Source organism: Numenius arquata, chromosome 16 (assembly GCF_964106895.1).
Source record: "Numenius arquata chromosome 16, bNumArq3.hap1.1, whole genome shotgun sequence".
Classification (NCBI taxonomy): Eukaryota; Metazoa; Chordata; class Aves; order Charadriiformes; family Scolopacidae; genus Numenius; species Numenius arquata.
The window spans coordinates 11,675,836-11,699,180 of NC_133591.1; the positions used below are offsets into that span (position 1 = coordinate 11,675,836).

At 42.3% G+C, this 23,345-nt stretch overlaps 1 protein-coding gene across 3 annotated transcripts; it reads left to right on the forward strand.

The window, feature by feature from the left end:
- Window positions 1-1,924: 1,924 nt before the first annotated feature.
- On the forward strand, window positions 1,925-21,428 carry PATZ1 (POZ/BTB and AT hook containing zinc finger 1). Of its 3 annotated transcripts, XM_074159693.1 has the most exons (6): window positions 1,925-3,213; window positions 5,561-5,624; window positions 8,881-8,952; window positions 11,990-12,161; window positions 17,962-18,099; window positions 19,945-21,428. In XM_074159693.1, exons 1-6 carry the CDS (start codon window positions 1,925-1,927, stop codon window positions 20,361-20,363), a joined length of 2,154 nt encoding a protein of 717 aa, XP_074015794.1. In that variant the 3' UTR covers window positions 20,364-21,428. The 3 variants fall into 3 exon arrangements, with proteins under 3 accessions (XP_074015794.1, XP_074015795.1, XP_074015796.1); XM_074159694.1 differs by lacking the exon at window positions 8,881-8,952; XM_074159695.1 differs by lacking the exons at window positions 8,881-8,952; window positions 17,962-18,099 and having other exon boundaries at window positions 19,945-20,363.
- The last annotated feature ends 1,917 nt before the right edge of the window (window positions 21,429-23,345 follow it).

The window sequence follows — 23,345 nt, forward strand, 5'->3', positions numbered from 1 at the left end:
GAGTGCTTTTTCAGTTCCACCACTATTTAATTCAAGTGCTGGGTTCGAGCTCTTGGAAGGCTCTGTAGTTTGTGATGCCCTCGCATGCACTAAGTTCAGTATTTTCCTCGGAATAGTTTAAGTGACGCTACTGGATTGTGAATGGGTCATCCAAGGATTCTTAGTTAGGCTTGATTTTGCGAATGGGAAAAAAAAAAGTGCCCTCGAACACTTTTTAAAGTATTGTCTTCAACACAACAAAGAACTGTTTTGGGAGCGTGTGTGTGTATTGGGGGGGGGAGGGGGGGGGGGCGGGGGAGAGATTTCAAAAGTAGAGAAAAATTCTGAGGCAGAAAGCAAATTTCAGCTGAAAATGAGTGATGATGATGATGATGTTGAAACAGAAGCTCTCCGTGGAGAGACCTTGAACGCTCGGGGAGGATTCAGCACCAGGACAGTCCAAGCATCCCCGACGGCCAGTTACAGCCGTGCCGTCGGGAGCGCTTAACCCGGGGCCTGGGGCAGGCTCACGGCGGGGCAGCGGGAACCCCGGGGAGCCCCGGGCAGCGTCAGGCTCGGCGGGGCAGCAGAGTTTCCCCAACATGGAGGCAGGGATTGGGGCTTGGGCTGTGCCTCCCCGCAGCCCCCGGCCCGCGGGTACCGTTTCTCCCGCGGGGAGGGCATTTTTGCAGGGGAAGGGTTCCCGCTGTCCCCCTTCCCTCCCCCACCACGCCGGCGCCTGGCTCTTGTAGCCGGGCTGAGAGTTGATCCCAGTGCGGGGGGTGGGGGTGAGAATCGCAATGAAAGACCGGGGGGAGGCCGCTCAGCTCTGCAGCCCCTGGCCCCTCTGGGATCGGCTCTCCTCAGGCGAGGCGAGGAGGTGGGGGCCGCTCTGCGCCTCTGCAGCTCCGGGAGGGTTTGCATTGGACGATTTGCGCCTGGGGAGGGGGGGGGGGGGAGGTTGCCTGCAGCCCCCCCCCCCTCCCCCCCCCCCCCCCCCCGCCGGCCCCTCCTCCTCTCTCCAGCGGGAGGGGGGGCCTGGGGGGCGAGCTGCAGCCCGGATATTTGGGGGAGGGGGCGATCGCAGCCCCGCCGCCCCCGTGTGCCGCGGGCGGGGGCCTCGCTGCCGGCTCGGTATTGGAGGATCGGTGCTGGGGAAGGGGGAGACTGCAGCCCCCAGCCCCCGCGGGCGGGCGGGGTGGGGGCCGGCCTGCTGGCTCTGGCTGCTCTTGCATTGGCGGATGCAGGGAGGGAGGGGGGCAGGAAGCGGGGGGGCAGGGGGGAGCCCGAGTGGCTGGAGGGGGGGTCTTTATGAATAGGGTGGGGGTCTTTTCGGCCAAAGAAGAGAGGAAAGTTTGCGGCGCCGGTGGTGCGGGTGCGACGAAGCGGGCGGGGCCCGGACCGGAGCCGGCGGCGGCGGCGCTTGGTCGGGGAGCAGCAGCCGGGGGGCCCCCGCTGGATTTTTGTAGGGGGGGTGGTATCGCCCCCTCCTTCTCCTCCCCCCAGGGGTGAAAGTGCAAGAGGAAGTGCAGCCGCTGCCATCTTTCCTCCGCTCCAAACACACAGGGACGGACGGAGCCGGCAGCCCGGAGCCGCAGCCGCCGGAGCCCCCCTCCCTCCCGGCTCGCTGCAGCCGCGCCGCGCACGCCCCTTCTCGCGGGCGGCCTCCGCGGCCGCAGCGCCTCGTGGCGGCCGGCACCGGGCGGAGCTCGCGCGCCGGCGGCGGCGCGCGCCCCTCCGCCGCCCGAGCCTTTTGTCTCGCCCCCCCCTTCCTCCCCCCGCCGCCGCCGCCGCCGCCATCCCCTCGCGCTGTGCAGGGAGCGCAGCGCGCGCCGCCGCCGTCGGCCCGGAGAGGGGCGGGGAGGAGGAGGAGGAGGCGGCGCGCGCCGCCGGGCGGCCGGAGAGCGCGCGCCCCCTGCGGGCGCCAGCGGGGCGGCGCAGCCCCATGGAGCGGGTGAGCGAGGCCGCCGCCTGCGGCCCCTCGTCGGGCTGCTACACCTACCAGGTGAGCCGGCACAGCGCCGACATGCTGCACAGCCTCAACCAGCAGCGCAAGAACGGCGGCCGCTTCTGCGACGTGCTCCTGCGGGTGGGCGACGAGAGCTTCCCGGCGCACCGGGCGGTGCTGGCCGCTTGCAGCGAGTACTTCGAGTCGGTGTTCAGCGCGCAGCTGGGCGACGGGGCAGGTGGCGGCGGCGGCGGCGCGGAGGGGGGCGCGACGGAGGCGGCGGCGGCCGGCGGGGCTGCGGCGGCGGCCGGCGGGGCCCCCGGGGGCGGGCGGGAGCTGGAGATGCACACCATCAGCTCCAAGGTGTTCGGAGACATCCTGGACTTCGCCTACACGTCGCGCATCGTGGTGCGGCTGGAGAGCTTCCCGGAGCTCATGACGGCCGCCAAGTTCCTGCTGATGCGCTCCGTGATTGACATCTGCCAGGAGGTCATCAAGCAGTCCAATGTGCAGATCCTCGTTCCCCCCACGCGCCCCGACATTATGCTCTTCCGTCCGGGGGCTGCAGACCTCGGCTTCCCTCTTGACATGACCAACGGTGCCACTTTGGCACCCAATGGCAACGGCATTGCTGGTATGCCCGAAGACGAGGCCACGCGGGCTGCGCTCACTGCTGCGCAGTCCTCCCTACCTGTTCTGCAGGGCGTGGACCGCCTGCCCATGGTGGCAGGACCTCTGTCCCCACCACTGCTGGCCTCACCCTTCCAGAATGTTGCTGCTAGTGCCCCCACTTTAAGCACCAAGAGGGGCAGAGGGCGTCCCCGTAAAGCCAATCTCTTGGACTCCATGATGTTTGGTACCCCAGGGGGCCTGCGAGAGGCCGGTATCCTGCCTTGTGGCCTCTGTGGGAAAGTATTCACAGATGCTAATCGTCTTCGTCAACATGAGGCTCAACACGGGGTCACAAGCTTACAGCTGGGCTACATAGACATCCCACCCCCAAGGCTGGGTGAAAATGGTGTCCCTGGTCAGGATGACCCCGATGCACCCCGAAAAAGAAGCAGGACGAGGAAACAGGTGGCCTGTGAGATCTGTGGCAAGATTTTTCGGGACGTGTACCACCTGAATCGGCACAAGCTGTCACACTCTGGCGAGAAGCCTTACTCTTGTCCAGTGTGTGGCTTACGGTTCAAGCGGAAAGACAGGATGTCCTATCATGTTCGATCTCACGATGGCTCTGTGGGAAAGCCCTACATCTGCCAGAGCTGTGGAAAAGGCTTCTCCAGGTAAGGGAGCACTTAAAAGGACCATAGATGCAAATGGAGACCTAGGAAGTTGTCTTTCCTATCCCTTGGGAAACAAGAACAATTTGTGCTTAGGCTACTTTGGCTGTTGCATTTTAAAATGTCTCAAGAAACGAGACTTCCATCATTTCCACTGGGACGCTGTTCTACAGTCTCTTGAAAGGGTTTAAAAGTAATTAAGACTTAGAACTGGGAGTCAGTTGGCTTCTGGGTAACATTCCCAGCTTTGTCCCAGACTTGGTGTATGTGTGACCTTGGGCAAATCAGTTAGTCTCTCCCTCAAATGACTCTTCTGTGAAATGGGTATTGAAATAATTACCTACTTCACAGAAGCGTCTGGAGACTACTGATTTGTAGGTAGTTTGAAGGTGCTGTTGAAGTGCAAAATATTAATACATCTCAAGATTATTATTTTTCTCGTATCCATTTTAAATTTTCTTTTTCTTAACTTCCCTTCATTTCTCTTAGTTCGTAATGTTTTTTATCACCCAAATGTGAAGGAAGAGGTGAGATTTCAAAGGCTGCAGCATCAAGTATCTTTTAATACATGATCTTTGTGTCCTTTGGGTTTACATCCTTCTGAAGGGGATCCTGTTTCTGCCCTGCAACATACGTAAGATCTGTGCATTTAATGTTGCTGATTTTCTGTTGTCGCTGTTTGTGGGAGTTAATTTAATAAGTAGTTTGATACCCATAGTCGTGTTAGCGGTATCTTATAGTCTGAGTTAATAAATTTGAAACTTTTTTGGAAGTTTGATGCTCGCTTTGAGACTCGGAGTAGTGGGGGGAGGGGGATGCGTGCACTCGGTGTTACTTTTGTAGCAGCAGTCGGTTTTCTGCAGCAGTTGATTTGCTCTAACAAGAGAAGGGAAGAAATAGAAGTACAAAAATCAAAAGGCTACACAGAACTGTGCCCCTGCTAGCTCTCTTTTTGATAGAGGGACCTTTTGTTTCTGAAATAAATTAAGAAAAAGTAGAGTTTTTTGTTTTTGTTTTTAAATCAGCAATAATTAGGGATGCATCTTCATAAGGACTGCAGATTTACTGATGGAAAGTCATAAAATGAAAGGTTCATCTGTGGCTAGAAGTGAAAGTATTTTTCTTGTTATAGTGCTACCTGGGATCATCTGCCTGTTTTCATTCACACTTAAAGCTTTCTGCTGTTGCTGTATGAAAGACTTTTGTCAGCAAGGGAAAGTGAAAGATATGTGTTGAGTCCTCATTTTTCCCAGTAAGTTAGCGTGAGCCGGCAGGAATGCTGTTAGAAGAGTAAACAACAAAAATGCCTACACATCTTTGTAAAATCAAATTATGAATGAAAAGCGGAGACTCTTTCTTTACGTTTCAGTATTCAGTTGTAGGAGCAGCCAAAGGAAGTTGGAAGCGCGATGTCTAATTTTAGTATCCTTTCCTTCATTCAGTAGCCCAGCACGTGAGGTTGCTAGGCTTGAGGTACCCAGAAGGACCCCCAACCAGTCTGTCCGGTTACACCGCTCCAGCCCACTTGCTGGAGCATCAGGTTTAACAGCCTGACTGCAAAGTTCAGTCTATTTTCTGTCTGCAGTGCGTGAATTCCATCCCGCGCCCTCTCATTGGCGCAGCTGGAAAGTTGGGGGAGGAGAGGGTGGAGAACTTGTTTCCAAGCAGTTTTGGCCTCATACAATGAAAAGCTTTCTTCCCACTGGGAGAAACTCCCACCAGGAAAATCTGCAGCTATTCAGTCCTCTCTTCTTCAAAGTAGGCTTTACTGGTTGTGAAGAATGGTCTAACTTATTTTTCCGTAATAATTTGCTCTTCCATTGCACCTTCTAGTTGGGACTTTCAGAGCACTTTACTTGTCTTAATGCAGTCTTCCCACCAAGTTGTGAGTTAGGACAGTATTTTTTCATCGTGCTGGTGGAAAATGTGTCACAGCAACAGAGTTTAAGTCAGTCTTTTCGCACAGAGGTTCTGCATCCGTGTTTGGGACATAAAGCAAAAGGGTCTGATTTTCAAATATTCAGCAACTGTAAATCAAAGTGCCCTGATTGTCAAGATCTAAGTAGGATTTTGGAAGGGGACATGCAGGCTTGAAAATTGTATTTCCTGTTTTCTCTAATCATTCAGTTATAATTTCTTCCTGAGAAAATGCTGCCTTTTTAGCAAGTTGGAGAGGGTACTTATCAAGGTAGAGTCCCAGTTGTTGGTGAGCTGGTTCTTGGCAAGTTAAATATTGCTACATTTGTAATAGATCCACCACCGGGATCTTTTTTTTTTTTTTTCTTGGTTAAAATTGTAAGTTTACTTTTAGTATTTCTTTTAAGTGTGCTTATGTGTATTTTCTTTTAAGGCCAGACCACTTGAATGGACACATCAAACAGGTGCATACCTCAGAGAGACCTCACAAGTGTCAGGTAGGAGCTGGAGGGGTTTAGACTGACGTATGGGTAATCTTTGGCATTGCATTTATGTGTGCAGACAATTCTGAAGTATCAGTAAAAATACCATGTATGTGTGAATTGGAATAAATGTTTGTGAATAACAGCGTTCAACAGTGACGACTGCTTTACATCCCTCCTGTCCCTCAGCCCCTTGTGTCATCTACAGCTTTGGTCCTCCTGCCTCCCTCCCCTTCTACCAGATGTTCTTCCCTACTGCTCTATCCCAGTCTCACCCTGGATCTCTTACCCAGCCACCTTGTGCCTGGCCTTTGGGTCAGCGTCACAGCTGATTCCCTCCACCACCCTGTTTGTTTTTTTTTTTTAATTTTTTTTAATTTTTTTTATTTCAGTTGTTGCCAACAGGAGGCTCCAGTGCTGTCTTCATTTTTTTTTTTTTTTAGAAAAATTTCAAATAACATTGATAAATTATAACTTGCCAAGATCCTCTTTTTTTTTTTATCACATAGTCTTCAGAACATTGCACTGAGCAAAATTGGAAGTTTTTCTTTTTTTATCCCAGGGAGAATATAGATAACAGTGTACAGTATCCGTTGCAATATTATGTCATAATGTTGTATATAGTTTTTTACAGTTAATAAATTATTCATTAGTGTTTGAAAGATCAATTCAAGAAAGATATTTTGTAATTAAAAGGTGCCTGGAAGTATTAATTAAAACCAAAGCTGAGAATCAACTTCCACTATCACCCACTGCCTTCACATAGTTGTTGGGCAAACTTTGAAAACATCTGTTGGTCTAACGGTCTCCATGCTTGGTCTCTGAAGAAAAAAATATTAAATTATTTATTTGAAGAAAGTTGGAGCAAGATAATTTTAATTTTCTTTGAAGACAATGAAGGTTAGAGGACTTTTTTTTTCTAAAATTTTTGAGCATATTTCATGAACCTAGTCAGTCCTACATGACTGCTGCCTCCTGATCTGTGGGGTTTTTTTCCCATACCTCTCCTATGTTTCCTCCAAATTGTGAGAGTTTTGAACTGTTTTGCAGCTTTAGTAATCCAGTGAACAGTATTTCAGATATATAGAGCCTTCTGTAGGTTTCTGTTGACCTCCATATCATCTGTGGAAGCCCAGCTCCTTTGAAAATCACATTGATTTAACTGCATATCCTATATAAAGCCTTAGATTTGTTTAAGCTTCTTAAGATGATTTAAGGGTTATAGATTTATATAAATTGGAAAATTCCACCCATAAAACAACTTCACCATTTGAGGATAGCAAGTGGCCTGGGTGGATGAGCTGAAGATAACTACAAATGTTTTCCATAAGCATGTATTTGGGTGCAAGTAGGAAAATGAATGTTTAGGTCCCAACATAAACAGAAACTCATCAGTCTTTTGCCAGTTGCTACCAAGGTTACTGAAAGAACACAGTTTATGGATAATGTTGATAGACATGAATTGTCCTTTGCCAGCTGATGCCTGACGATACTTTTTATAGTTTTCTGATTGACTTAAGACTAATCAATATAAACTCTCTAAGTGTGAATCACTAAGAGTGAGAAAGTCAAGAAATATGGAAGCTAAGATTGTACAGCCAGGCTCAACTCCATCTCCTTGCACACATGTATTTTGTGACAGCAGTTTCTAATAACGGTCTTTCTCATTATGTGTTGTTAAGTGCCATAATACTGTACGCACTGTTCATTTCAGTTAAAAGGTATAGTCTATAGGTTACAAGCATTGGGGAAGAGTTGAGGCTGTCATTCAGGCTTGGTTTGTTCTTGATTTTTGACTGCTTAACCCTGCAAAGTTAGTTTTTCATGAATCTTAAGATGTAGGAAATTTGTTAAAGGGCTGTTGTGTGTCTTTGTGAAAAATGCTTCATAATGTTCTGCTAGATTTAGAAAGTCTTCTTAAATATGCACAGATCTGATATACATAGTACAAGCCACAGAAAGGATGCTATCCCACTGAAAATTTGTTTCAAATTGAAAGCTGATGTATAAATTGATAAAGTTCTCCTTGTCGATTATCTTATAACCAGTAACATTTCTGTTCCATGACTAAACACAAAATCCAGCCACTAAGAAGAAAAACAGCTTATTATTGGCATTTCCCCCCTTTTTCCATTGATTTTATTTGGCAAATTAGCTCCCCATGAGAGTAGCCTGAACACCATTGAGCATCCTTTTTGAATCTGTTGAGTTCCTGATGAAAATTCCTGTTATTGTGATGCTTTGTTTATGTTTACTGCAAAAGAGAAGTACTCTGTCAGTAAACAGAAAAGCTTTCCAGAGTCCTCTATCATAGTGGTGTTCTTGGAAGTGGTGCTCCGTTATGATTTAAACAAAATCCACTGGCCATTTACCTGAGCCCTCATGTATCTTGGCAAGTCAGTGGATATCTAATGTTTTGGTGATATGGCATCATGGTATAATTTTGGACTACCGAAACAAAAGTGTGAAGGTGTCAACCCAACTTCAGAATAAATAAAATGAAACTATGAGAAGCGGGGCAACTATAAGCAGAACATCACTGCAACAGCTATAGTTTTCAGTGCTCAGCATGTAATCCTGCACATTTACGGATCTTTGAAAAACTATCCCAAGTTCCAGCACCTGTAGCACCTGATGCCGGTCAAAAGACCCAATTCCAGCTTTTTCATTACTGTTAAAATAGACTGAGAATAGGGAAGGCCTCCACAGAGCCAAGGCAGCTGAGAAATCGGATCCAAGAAGTTGTTTTCATGCCCAGACAAGACACCAAATGGCACTCTGGATTGTTGTACTGGTCATTTTTTTATGTTGTTTTTTTTTACTTTTTTTAAACTGACAGTTGAGTTCTGTATATAGGAGATGGGGTAAGTTAGTTTTCTGGCCATAATGGCATAGCTTAGTTTCTCATTTTGCTAACTTGTCACGGGAAGGGGTGAAGCTGGGTCGTTGGCTTTTGAGTATGAATGGTATGAAAGCTAGTTTGCATTTTGGGAGGAAATGGTGATCCGAAAATCTGTGGACACGAAAGAACAAGGGGAGAAAACAGAAGTTTACTCCTTCTCAGAGACAAGAGACAGGTTGTTCTTCTGGCAATTTAAATAAAAAAAGAGAAAAATACAGGTTAAATTTAAGCGCAAGTTTTGACAAAGAAAAAGATCTATTTATTTAAGTAAACCTAAAATTGGCATCCCAAGTCCAGTGCTTTTCCCATTGATTTCAATGCAGAATGAGTTTCTTCCTGTCCTAATTTCTCTTACTTCCTGCCTATTAGCAGGAAAATGGCAGCCACCATGGAATAAGCTCAGAGACATCCACATCCATAGAAAAGTTGAAACTTCAAGAGGTATTTCTTAAACAATGTTTTTTAAACTTTATATATATTCTTTTTGATCTATTTATATACCTGTGCAATGTTTGATAGGAAAGCACTGGAGAGTTTTCTTCTATGATTAACAATTAATGATAAATACTTAGCACTCATTTAGCACTTCACATCTTTTGTAAAATAAAACTTTTTTTTTTCTCTATACCTTTTATAAATATTAACTATTTGAATATTAACTTTGGGGTTTTCTTTAAACCTAGTCCTGTCTCCCATTGTTATGATTCAGCTAAACTGGTTCTTGCTTTCTCCACTGGACTTAATTTTTTTTTTTTTAAGCTTCTTTGCAGATATATTTACTATATAGCTTATCCAAAGGTGAACTTTGCACAACTCAGCAGCAAGAGTGAGAAATCGAACACAGAAATTATTATATTGCCTTTCCCTAAGCTTTCGACTTGATAAGTTCAATATGGGACAGATACGGTTTTACTTCTGGCATCCCTGTATTTATGTGGTTTGTCTCTGGTCTGCTTCATCAACTAATGCACTCCCAATGCTTTTGTGTGGACGCTTACTGTGGCTCAGTATTTTTAGATTTCTTGATGATGGATATCTTGGCTGTCATCTTTGATTGTCTAGTTACATATCTTTAGTTGATATCCAACAGATTGATTAGTATCAGTGCTGGAATCCTGCCTTAAGTGAGTGTTTACCTCTAAGAACATTTCAGTAAGTGGAAGCTGCACCTGTTTTGCTCAGCGCTGTGTACTGAGATTTCAAATTAAGAGAAATCTTTCATGTTTGAGGATTTGCCTCTTAATCTTCTCTACTTGTAATTTATGAATCTTTGTCTGGTGATCTTAGTTAAACTGTGTGTATCACAGAAATCCAGATAATTTTATTGTTGTCTTTTTCAATTCATTAAGTCCTGATCCTCTGAGGTGCTAAGTGATGTGCTTGCTGTAGAATAGCCTCAGCTCCATGGGAGTTTACCGTACTTAAGCATCTCAGGATCGAGTGAGTGTAAAGCCTGTTGAAATTGATAGGTGCTTTTCAGCTGCCTTCAATGTTTTTTGGTTTAATCTGTTGATTAACTAAATTATATAAAATTATATGATTTATCCTTTTCTGTATTATCAGTTTCACTTATTTGAAGTTATAATTTTGTAAGTTTACTAGAAATGGTACTATAACAAGTCTATCTCTGTTGAAACAGTTGTAATTGCACGCTGACACTTGGCAGAATATATCCATTTCCCAAGTCACTTAATAGTCTCATATTATCTCTTAGGGGGTTCTGGTTATACATCTTTAAACTGCATTATTTTATATAAAGGTATAAACAAAACACTGTACACTCTTGAATGTCACTGTTGCCCGCTTGGTCTGGTCATTCTAGCGTATGTGTGCATTTGTTTTTCCTCTTCCGCTTGTGAGCAACGGTTTCAGACTATATCTTTAATAACTTGTACAGTGTATTGCTGGTGATTTATTTTCCTTCACATGTCAGAGATAGAGCAAGCCTTTCAGAACTGGCAGCCTGTTATAGTAGGCTATTGTATACATGCCTGCCTCCCAATTGCTACGATTATAAAAATGGGAGGGAGCCTTTGCTCGTCTTATCACGGAATACTGGAATTGTTGGAGTTGGAAGGGACCTTCTAGAGATCATCTAGTCCAACTCCCCTGCTAAAGCAGGATTGCCCAGAGCACATCACTCAGGACTGCATCAACGCGGGTCTTGAAAATCTCCAGAGAAGGGGACTCCACGACCTCCCTGGGCAGCCTGTTCCAGGGCTCTGGCACCCTCACCGTAAAGAAGTTCTTCCTTGTATTTGAATGGAACTTCCTGTGTTCCAGCTTGTGCCCGTTGCCCCTCGTCCTGTCACTGGGAACCACTGAAAAGAGTCCGGCTCCATCCTTCCTTAACCCACCCTTCAGATACTTATAAGCATTGATAAAGTCTCCCCTCAGCCTTCTCTCCTCCAGGCTAAAGAGTCCCAGCTCTCTCAGCCTTTCCTGATAAGGGAGATGCTCCAGTCCCTTAATCATCTTTGTTGCCCTACGCTGGACTCTCTCCAGTAGTTCCCTGTCTCTCTTGAACTGGGGAGCCCAGAACTGGACGCAGTATTCCAGTTGTGGCCTCACCAGTGCAGAGTAGAGGGGAAGAATGACCTCCCTCGACCTACTGGTCACACTCTTCCCTATGCAGCCCAGGATTCCATTGGCCCTCTTGGTGACAAGGGCACATTGCTGGCTCATGGATAGTTTACTATCCACCAGGACCATATGGATTATATCTGGGAAGTGGGCAAGTAGAATCAATATTATCTTATGCCAAATCAAGCTTGTTTCACAGTATTAAGTGGAATATGATACCTTGATCCAGGGGTAAGTTATAAACGGATTACAGTGTCATGCAGTTATTTTGATACCTGCTCAGTTCTGAGGCTTCACTTCTACAGTTTGTCTGCGCTGCCACTGTGGATACCAGGATGGGTCTTTTACTGTCTCTTGTCATATTCTCATCCCAGCCAATTCGCTGATGCTTTGTTTGTATGTCTTCATGCTCCAAAGGGATTTTATGTGTACTGAAGATAGATTGATCAGATCAAAGAGGATATTTAGGAAGATAACAGAGAGGACATTTTGAGTGGTTTAAAGTGATTGTAATGACTCAGTGAATTGGCAGAATTTACTGTAAATGGAATAAAGTGGTTTGTTGTATTTCTTCTATTAAATATTACTTAAAGTTTTAGTATCTTCATCCTCAGAGAGTAGCTAGGCCTTACAACCCTATCTTGATTTAAGTTTTACTGTCTAGTATGTTAGAGCTGTTTTCCTGCTTTCTTAATTCTTTTGAGTAGTAACCACATCTCGTGCAGTATGCTGGTGATTGGAATTTTTTAGTTGTGGGAAAATGGGTCGTGTATCATGTCATTTGTGTGTTTGCACAGGGTCTAATGTATTTACTGTAAAGAATACTAAATATATTCAACAATATCAGTGCTTTTAGCAGAGTTGATGAGTCACATGGTTCTCATTATACCTGCAGACTTGTAATGCTTCCTTTGCCACTCGTGACCGACTGCGCTCACACCTAGCATGTCATGAAGACAAAGTTCCGTGCCAGGTGTGCGGGAAGTACTTGCGAGCAGCATATATGGCAGATCACTTGAAGAAACATAGTGAAGGACCAAGTAATTTCTGCACTATCTGTAACCGAGGTAATGAAGAAACTATTTTTTTTTTTTATTTCAGTGGGATGGGACAACAGTTGAGGGAAGCTGTAAGGCTTCGTGACTGTGCAACAGGAGGAGGTTATATCATATTCTTTGTTTTTCTTATTGAATACTTAACCTTAAAACTGATCAAGCTATAGGTCTGGGCTTTTTACACAGCTGATAGTTCCTGGAGAAACTCAGTTTAAATCTGAAGCAAATTGTTTCTAGACAGTTTTAATAATTTTATTTGCTAAATAGATCCTTATAGAATAACCATGGTATGTTGCCTTGCTGCTATTCACCATGAACCTTTTTTTTTTTTTCCATACATGGTTAGACTTGAGTCCTTGCATTCAGTTTGGAAGAAGAATCTTTGAAATACACACCAAGTTGAAAATTATACACTATGCTTAAAAAAATCTACATTGTGTTATCAGTCTTGCTTAACCTCCTGGTGCAGCAGTAGAATCAAGCAGCTTCTCCCTCTTAACCCAAGAAATCGCTTTGTATTAACATACATTTCTAAAACAAATTTTGTAGAGAGTACTAGAAATGTGCTTTACCTTTATTTGTAAAAATACAGCTTTTCATAAAACCATGGAGTATCTCCTGTTGGAAGGGACCCATAAAGATCATCGAGTCCAACTCCCTGCACCTTGCAGGACTACCTAAAACTAAACCATATGACTAAGAGCTTTTGAAGCTTTTCCATCTGTTTGTGGTACTCTTCAGTTGGAGAGAGTTGTAAATTTAGGCTTTGTGGGATGTAAAGCAAGCTGGAAAAATAATTCTGACTTATTGATGTCCTTTTTTTTAATTATTAATATGCAACTTCAAAATATTGTTGGCTCACACAGGCATACAGACCTAGTAAGTGTTGGAAGATGTTGCTGCTGTGTTTTGGGATCTTGTTTTTTTTCTGATGAGTCATTTTTTTTTTTATGATGTGTGTTCCTTTTTCTAATTTAAGAGAGGTGAAATCTTTTGAGAGGATAAAGCTGTTCTGTATTTAATGTGAGGACTTTACCAGGGAGCTTTTGGATGACTAGGAGTTGATGAGTAACGAGACATTAAATTGCAAGGGAGATATTTCAAGCAGTTGAACTGTCTGTTAGGTCCTGAAAGTGATGTTAACAGTTTGAGTGGAAAAGACATCTGGGTTGGAAATCTTCAGATTCTGAAGCTTCAGGTAGATGGTACGAAATGAATCTTGGCTTCCTTTTCAGCTGAGGGGCTTTATTCTGAAAAACTTCTTAAGCTTATCCTGTTTGTTTTTGTGGTAACAACATGGAAAGCACGATCCAAGATCCAGGTGCTATCCTGCTCCCCTTCAGTTGAACGTGGTGCCAAACAAAAACTCAGCTGGGTTGGGAGGAATTGTCTAGTTTCCAAGATTTGTAAGCTTGAGTTTCGACTTAACTACCACTGGATGTCACTGCAGCTCTTTGGAAATTTAGCCAGCATGACAAAGACAGATCTGGCATTCAAACAATGAAATGACTAAATGATTTATTCACATTTTACAGATTTAAATGTACAGTGGAAACTTAAATAAAATATACACTTCTCTGTAGAAGGATAGGGAACCTGTTGTACAGCAAACTATAAGAAACTACTTTCTCCTTACCGTTTGTGTATTTCATGTGTGCTGTCAGAATGTAGTCAGCTGTGAATTTGATTTTACATCAGCACTTAGAAAACGTAATTAAGCTGGTGGATTATTGTTAAGTATGTACCTAGTGTTAAAATTCATAGGAAAGGGAAGTTACAGACTGCATTTATCAAACAACTGTGTTATGAACTCATTATTATGTGATGTGAATTTTGATCATAGATTTATGATCCATGACAGCAGAATTTTTAATCCAAAGTGTTCTAGAATCAAATTATAATGTTCATTGTTTTAGATAGTTATCTTTTAAATTGTAGAACCTGGTAAAATGAAGTATAGTCGAAAATTTCTGGATTAGAAATACCTATTTGATAGGCATTGGTGCAGTCAGAAGTTACACAGCTGCGATTGTGTCGTGGCTATGGTGCTTGTGCAATGGGATTTTGTTTTATTCTTCCCTCAGCTAATGTGCTGGTGTATTTTTGAATTGGAATTTAGCTGGTTCTGGATATAGTAATTGTCAAGCAAGAATGCTCAAGCTGCTTGTAGGGAGAATTTTGGATATTGGCCCACCATAAAAAAAAAAAAAGTTGATAAGGTGTGTCTTACACAGTTGAACGTATCCGAGTGTTAAAGACAGAGCTTGGAACCCCTCAATTTATCCCATCAGACTGAGGGCTTTTCTGTGGAACTTAATCGATTAAGTGTCTCATGTTCTTTTAGAATTTTAATGGATTTAGGAGATGGGGGAACCTCTCCCTGACCGAAAGCAGTAGCCACTGGTTTGCCATGTCGTGCATATACCTATTTGCTGGTTTTATTTATTTATTTATTTTACAAAATGGCAGTATAATGTCCAAAAAATACCATCTATGATTTGATGTTTTTTGCCAGGTTATTTTCTTGCTTAAGGTCTTTATGCTTAGAATAATTATAGAAGCAATTAAATCTTGTTAAACCAGGGAAGCTGTGCAATGTGGCTTTTTTTTCTGGGATTTCCTGATTTTTAATTTTTTTTTTTAAATATTTCATCTAAGATATGCTTATGAAAAGTAATCCTCCATCCTCACTTTTTAAGACAAATTATCTTTAATCGGGTTAAATAAAAAAGACCTGCTCCTGCTTTGGTGTTACATAATCTTCTGTTAGCATCCTGAGGAACTTTATTTGCTTGTGTGGGTGTTTTCAAAGAACTTAAGAGATTAATGAATTTGTCGTGTCTAGAACTGGTACTTTGTAATAACATGCATCTCGGAAGATTCATATTCTGCTTCAGACATATATGCGTTGGTTTTTTCACAGAAATCAAATGAGTTGGGAGAAGGGTAAATATTTCAATCAAAAGTTAGATGGATTTTTTTTTTTTTTTTTACAATAAGACGAATTCTTGCATACTTCGTGGTGGACACAGAGTTGATTTAAAGCAAGACACATTCTCCGGATGTTCCAGCTAAATTCGAATTAGAATTTTTGGAAAAGGAGCATCTTGCAATTATTTCTGTAGTCTGCCTCCTTATAGATGTTATCTAAGAGATCAAGGAATAGGTCCCATAAGGCAGATCATTTTCTCTCTATGCATGTTTTTAATGTTGGTTCCTTTGATATAAAGAAATAATCTGCACTGCAAAGCTGAGAGATGTGTACGGGTAAAGCAGTAAATTTATTTCTTCGTTGAAAAATACTGCCACTTTATCCTCTGCATTAGCCTGACTTTGTTTTTGAAGAGATTTTTTTAAAGTAAAGGATTATTGTCTATGAATCCCCCATCTTCCTAGGACAGGCATTCATAATTAAGGTCTGGTGGGGAAAAAAAAAAGGCCAGTGCTAAGTGCTTCGGGAAAAAAAATAGGATAAAAACAACAGCAAAAAAAATCTCACTTTAAACAGTTTCCTATGAAGCAGTTGGCATTCTTACTGCTTTGATGGAAGTTGATGACTCACATGTTCATCTGCCAAGTGCATAAAGGGGAGCTAACACACTTTGCAGGCAGTTTTCATTATATAAAACAATGTACTCTACAAATAGAATTTGCAGAGTTCAGAAACAGTATTGTATAGCAGAGATTGCAGCTTCAGATTTTCTGTGTCAATTGTAGTATAGACAAACACTGACTACCTGCATGTAGTCCTTTTTTAATGGTTGGCAGGGACATTTTAATGCATTGCTACATAAAGAGGCTCATCTCAACATAGAATCATAGAATGGTTAGAGTTGGAAGGGACCTTAAAGATCATCGAGTTCCAACCCCCCTGCATGTGCTTATAAGACACATGTATGAAATAAGCAAAGTACCTCGTAGTTGAAGGTATCGCCATTATATCTGTACATCGTGTCCTTTTTTCTACCAGTCAAACACTGGTTCTTTCCATGTCTACAGTGAATTTTTTATATTTGGAAAATTATATTCTATTGTGGCCCAGTGAGCAGTCCAGCATTTTGTGTCTGAGGGTAGGTCTTGCGTTATTTCAGAGGGTAATACCCGTACATTAATTCCCTGGACGACTTGGCCTAGGTGATTCTGCTCCATTGTATTTTGAGAGTCATATGTTTTTAGTTTCTTCAACTGTGATGTATCTACTTTTCTGTACTTTTATCTTCAACTCAGGGGTCTACAGTAACTACCTCTTGTTCATTCTCAGCAACCTGACCTTTTTCCCCTTCAGCAGGTTGCCATGGAGTTCTGTCTTGCTCTGCAGGTCCTGTATATATAATTCTGAATAACCCCTGAATACTTTTTGATCCTGGCTTTTAAGAAGAGTCTGGGTAGAGGGATATTCTATTGGATAGGCACAGAGAATTCTAGTGTAAAGCCACATTCATTATTAAATTCAGCCATGAACCTAACAGCTGCTGTGAGAAAATCCACCCCAGAGAGGTCTGCCAGTATTGGTTTTGCGTCCTTCCTAATACATATTACATCTTCAAATGTAAATGCAGTCATATCACTATAAAAATGGCTTTACAGTAGTATATCTATTCATATTTAAAGTGAATCATTGATATGAAAGTTCTCTTGCAAGGGCCTGTGCTGTGAATGCTGTATCGGTTTAAAAAAATCTAGGTTTTGGGATTTCTCTATCCAGAAAGGGAACCTGGGACTTTGTTTCTGTGCTGGTGCAACTTATGTTGTGTTCTCGGTTGTTGAAGGCAAATGTTTCGAACCAAAAGCACCGTAATATTCTGTTCAAAATATAATAGAAAATTAAGATGGTTGTTGATAGGCTTACCTGTGTAGGAAGTCTTTAAAACTATGTCCTCTTTGTGCCTCGTATATGGTCCAAATGTACTGGTACTAATTGCAAATCTTATTAAAATTGAATTTAAAAACATTCCAAAATATATGTGAAATAATTTATTGCGTTAAAGGAAAAGGCTGTATTGGTGAGACTTCAAAAACAATTTAAAAAAGCACATGCACAAATGTAAAAAGCTGTTTTGTTCAGAAATCAGTTGTTTGAAATATGTGTTTTTAATTTCAGCTTATATATCGGAGCTAATAGAAATATTGACATTTCGTTTAATTTTTTTGTTTTGTTAACTGCAGACTGAATATGAGTTTTAGTATGTTTTTTGAAATGGAGGAGATGTTTTTCAAAAATTACTATAGAACAAAATTGTATACCTTAAAAACTCTGTGCTTTTAGCTTTCTGCCTTCTAGGGGTCACTATAAATGCTAGAAACCTAAGGGGAAAGCACACTAAATACAAAAAAGGGGTGTTACTAAATGTCATTCCTTCAAATATTAACAGCCTGAAATAAACTAATTTGAAGTATCTTCCAAAGTTTTATCAGATTATGAAGGCGTTGTTAATTAAAATAAATAAAACAGTACAAAAATGGTGAAGAGACACTGGTGCCTTTTTGTATCATGTCTCTTCTGCCTTTTTTTTCCAGAAGGTTTAATGTCATCTGTTAGTTTTGCTTACATGGGATTTGTTTCTTAAGGAGGCTGTTCTTTCATCGTGACTTCCAAAAAGCAAATGAAGTCTAATGAAAGTTACTCTTTGCGTTCATGGCCTGATTATGTCTAGGAATCCTACATGAGTGTGGTGTAGGGAACCAGAACTCAAGCTAGTATAATGGCAACTTTGTAATAGGGACTAAGAGCAGGACAAAGATTAAAAGAACAGGGAAGGCAGATGTGTGTCTTTGCTGGTGGCAGGATCTCATCTCCTTTTATCTTGTTTAGGTTTCTCCTCTGCCTCCTACTTAAAGGTCCATGTTAAAACCCACCACGGTGTTCCCCTTCCCCAGGTCTCCAGGCACCAGGAGTCCATCCCGAATGGGGGAGCAGCGTTCCACTGCGTCAGGACCTATGGCATCAAAGGCAAGAGACTCGCTGCTCTGCACCTTGCTGCTCTGTGCAGAACTTTGTGTTGTGGGATGTTGGGCTGGGCGTGAGAAAGGGGAGGGAGGAAGGACAGGGAAAATACTGGAGAGAAGCTCAGGGAGATGCAGAGAAATTACGTAGCGTCACACAGTATGTAATACCTGTCCTTGGATAGCTGATTTAATAAGTCTGGGGGAAGGAGGTGGACACATAAGGGGTACATGAATTTTTGGCAGCTTCTTTGATTTTAGAGATTGAAAAAAACATGCTAGTTTATTTGAGCATCTTCCTAGGAGCAGTCAATATTTGAATTTTGCCTGAAGGGTGCAGATCCTTAGTCCCACTATACTCGAATCTTGTGTCAGTCAAACCACGTTTGTGGTGAAGGAAGCGGGAGCTGCAGAATGCAGCTCATAAAGATTCTTGAGCGGTGAAAGAAATATTCATCCTCAGGTTGATGAGGAGCCTATCTGTAGGCACTATCTGCGATTAAACTTACACTTCTTAATCCTGTTGTTGAGGAGGAGAGGTAGGGGGTGATAACAGTACTGTTACTTCTTTTTTGTTTTTAACCTATGTTTAACTTCTGGGAGGAAAAAAAAGAATATTATTTAAAGAGTGTTTAACTTCTGAATATGTAAAGCTGTGTGTTAATCTATGTAGAATAGCTTGCTTTTTTGTCTTGGTTCGATCTGTCAGTATTCCTGGTGAAGCTGAAACATCAGAAAACTCTTCAAAACCGTGGTTGTTCCAAAAAGTTACTTTTTTTTTTTTGTTGCCCAAGAGAACACAACAGGCTGGGTTAAACAAAGTCTGTGCCAGCAGAAAGCTACAGTTGTGTAATTTTTTTTCTGTTGAAGTCCTGATAGAGTTACTACAGAAGCCCTTTGGTTTTGGGTGGGACTTAACAAGAGATTTACTCCAGCTCAGTGGTGTATTGATTTCATGCATATCCTGTTTGGTTTGTAATGCCGAGTCCAGAGCAAATCTGTCTTTTGGGTTGTGCCAAGTGGTTCTTTGGTCTTTTAGAGTTAATAGTAGATACGGCTTATTTGTATTCAGGGACTTGTTTAGGGAGTACGTCCGGGTTTCCCACGCTCATTCATATGCGCTGAGCAAAAAGTGTGGACAAACTTTCTTGGCATACTGCCAGAGGAGAACGGGGAACGCTCCAAACATACCAATGGCTTTGCCAGGATATGTATCCAAATGACTTAAAATAGTGTCCCTAACCTCTCTCCTGTTTCACACTACAGCATTTAGAGATGGAATAGTTTTAGATTATGAAGTTGCACTTGTGAAAAAGAGTTCCTCAAGACTAATTGGAGTTGCACTTCTTAAATTGCAGTAGCTCACTGCTGTTTTGTTGAGTATTTCCAGGTTTCTTCGTGTCTTCCTGCAGCCTATTATACTTTATTAGGTTTCTAGGCTCTCGCCCAAAGTTTCAACAATATTCAGAAGTGTGAGAGTGACTTGTACAGTTAAAAAGTCATCATTAGGGCCATCCTTTTGTAGTTCCTGAGGTATAAACATTGTGAGACATCTTTGGGATTCAAAAAAAGTATTATGTAAACCAGAGACTCATTATGGATGCATTCAGTATCATGACAAATCCATAACAAACACCTTGATGTTGCTCTGATAACATCCTGGTGGTTTGTAAAGGACAACCTATGGTCAAGGGCTTTAGAATATGAAGGATTGCTGTGTTAAGTGTGTATCATTCCAGCATGACAGGCATTAATGAAATCAAGTGGTAATCAATATCTCTGTTTGAATGCATGTTAAATAATTTTTTTGGGAGATAAGATTCTGAAAATGTCTCTCTTCTTTTTCCTGTAGAAGGCCAGAAATGTTCACATTCGGACCCGATTGAGAGTTCTGATTCATATGGAGACCTCTCTGACACCAGTGACCTCAAGACTCCTGAGAAACAGAGCACCAATGGGTCCTTCTCGTGTGACATGGCAGTCAGCAAAAACAAAATGGAGACGGAAGGAGAGAAGAAGTACCCTTGCCCCGAATGTGGCAGCTTTTTCAGATCAAAGTCTTATCTGAACAAACACATACAGAAAGTTCACGTCAGGGCCCTCGGTGGCCCATTGGGGGACCTCGGTCCTGCTCTAGGATCCCCCTTTTCACCCCAACAGAACATGTCTCTCCTGGAGTCATTTGGGTTTCAGATCGTCCAGTCAGCATTTGCATCATCCCTAGTGGATCCAGAGGTCGACCAGCAACCAATGGGGCCAGAGGGGAAATGAGATCAGAGTGATCTTAACAAAGCAAAGCAGCAGTCTGGCTATAATGATAAGATGCTGTGAATGAACGAGGAAATAATGAAATTTGGTTCTATAGCTGAGAATTTTTTATTCATTTTAGCTTCCCTCTTTGTCTCGTGCCCTACCCCACCTTTAAACCTTCACTGGGGAGAAGGAGAAAATGCTTCTTAGCTGATAAATTACAGAAGATGGTGACCTTGAATAGGAGACATGACCTAAAACACCAAGTGGAGCTTTAGAGGCTGCTGCTGGTGTTTTGTCATGGTCTTCTAGAATAAATCTTGAGTAATAGACAGTCCTAGTGACCGAGGCACCTGGGGAGCTACAGCTACAGGAAGTGGTGCTTTGTTCTCTCCCTATTCCCCACCTTCCCTAACCTACCCCAGAAAAACAGTAAGTTTTTAAAACACCCATTATTGACCCATTATTGAATATAACATTAAGTAAAATGCCCCGTGGTACCTAGAAGGTTACGATGCAGTTGTCCTTTTTAAAACAGAAAAATTTAAAGAAGGTGAGAGAATTTGAACCCCTTCTGCCATTTGTGAGGCTGTGAGTGCTGCAGCGGGACTGAACTGCTGAGAAAAATCACCATTCAGAACAGGTTATTTTTATTACTTTTAACCATTAAACTTGCTGTCAGGTTTTTAATTCTCTATTATTTTAGGACCTGTTGTAGTAAATTGCTACTGAAAAGCCAGTCTAAGGCGATACACAGAGCACTCTTAAAGCAGCAGTCACACTAGGGTTAGTATTAATTTTTTTTTAGATGTACCATAATTAATAACTTGGCTAGTTGATTGTTTTAAGTCTATGAAAGAAATAGTTTTATGAAAAAAAAAAAAGAAAAAAAAAAGAAAGGAAAAATACCATTGCAGTCTGGTTGACTGGTGCTCATTTTTCATGTGGGGACCTAGGGTATAAACACAATCAGCTATCGGGTTAACACTATGTACCACTGACTTGTTTAGTGTGAATAAACCCAGGGGTTCACAGAGTGATTTTTGGTTTAATTGGATTGGACTCTATTAAAGAAGTTAGTATGTTACTTTGCATCCCCTCGTTTTGTCTGGTTTTTGAGCAATTTAGCCACCTGTCCAAAAGGTGTGCAAATGAGAACCAGTAAATAAGACACGAATCCCTCTCTACACTGTACTTTATTCTCAGTGACCTGGGCTTTTTGGCACAGTCGTGCTCTCCTGATCTGCCTGTAGTCAGGTTTGCAAAAGCCAGTCTTACTCCTTTCTTTTCCAAAGAAGAAGGGTTTCTACCATAAGAGAAGGGAATTGCATATCTCTGAAAAAGAACTGATTACAAAATGCAAAGAAGCTGGGCTCTAGGCTGTTGAAGGTTCCATTTAATCTGAAAATACCACCTGTGCAGAAATAATGTCCTTTCTTTGCCCTCCCTTTCCTCCCATGTAACTTGTCATGGTCTTTATGTACCAAATCCAGGTATAAATGTTGTTTAACACAGGGTTAGGAGTTAGGAATACTCTGAGTTATAATTATGGTTCTGCTGTTGATGCTCAAGGTCACATAGGACAGCTCACTGAATTTATTCCCTAATTTCCCATCTGTGAAGAGTTTTCTCTACACCAAAATTGTTGTGAGGGTTAATGAGCAAAGATTTATGCAGTGATTTGGTAAACTAAGTTCCTACATGTACCGAATTTTTCTAGAAAGGCCACTCTGAAGAGCCCAAGTCCCACACCAGACTTGCCTGCTATTAAACAATAGCTGTCTCCATCATTAATGCAGTGCTGGAGCAGGACAGACCACCTCAGACCAGGACCTACATCCTCTGCAGGAGATACGTCTGTATTAAATGTGAACACAGCCACAAACTGCTGTCGCGCCACAACTTGAGTTGCCCAGGTGCGACTAATGCATTAACTGAAATAAGACAGATTACTGTCTTGTTTTTATGTTAGAATTATAGACCTTTTGTAAGTATATGAATTTTGGAATGATGTTTTAAATTCTACAGACCTAAAACCCCCAGCTTCTCTCTTGTAAGAAGCTACTTTTTTGTACTTGCTCTTGAGTATTACCAACCAAGGATGAATAATCAATGGCTTTCTCTTTATAGCACCAGCACTTTCTAAATTGAGAGCATGTTGCAGTGGACTTGATGTTTTGCTATTAATCTATGTTGGGAGACTGAAGGACATGTTCTTCTCCATCCATCTTCCCCCAGAATCCCTGGAATAGGTATGAGTCTCATTCAAAAGGGGGAAAAATCCAAAAACCAAACCAAGCCACCTTCAGACTAAAGCTTCATGGAATTGCTGTTGCTGTACTGGTAAGCTTAGTGACAAGTAGAAACAGGTAACATTTCAGAAAGGTAACAAAACATTTTCAGATACCTTACAAATCCAGACCATGATGTAACGCCCTTGTAAACTGCCAAGCAAGTCAAGATAGAGAGCAGGCTTTCCAGTCAGCACAAGTCATTGGGATTAGTAAGTGCAACTGCAGTCTCTCTGATTTACTAATAGCTCATACTTGCGCCACCAGGAAAATTTCTGTTGAATTGAGGCTGTATTCTGAAAGATACAAGAAGTTTGTGTTCCCGTACGCGCTCAAAGAGGGTACACTAGTCATAAAATTCAACTCCAAAAGCCACGTCCAGAATATAAGATATATTTTCATCCTACATTTAGCTTCACTGACTTCAGTGTTACTAGTGGGTTGAATTTTGGCCGTGTGTATCAGAATTTAATTCTGAATGCTACAGAATTTGACCTGATGAAACAAATGAAAAGCCTTGAACTAAAAAGGAAGCCTTCTAAAACACTAACTGTGCATTTTGCTTGTCAAAGAAAACGCTTACTAAGTTGTCATGAATACATTGAATGAAAGCTACTTACTTCTCAGTCTACTGGACAGGGAAACAATTAGGCAGGAAGTTAACAAGCCTGAATTGGCAGTTCTAGATCATCCTAGTGCAGAGACTGGTGCC

Excerpts from the sequence above, each read along its gene's own strand:
- PATZ1 (XM_074159693.1), top strand. The coding sequence starts at position 1,925 with ATGGAGCGGGTGAGCGAGGCCGCCGCCTGCGGCCCCTCGTCGGGCTGC. Across the intron at positions 5,625-8,880 it reads AGAGACCTCACAAGTGTCAG|CAGGAAAATGGCAGCCACCA; the intron begins GTAGGAGCTGGA and ends CCTGCCTATTAG. Across the intron at positions 8,953-11,989 it reads AAAAGTTGAAACTTCAAGAG|ACTTGTAATGCTTCCTTTGC; the intron begins GTATTTCTTAAA and ends TTATACCTGCAG.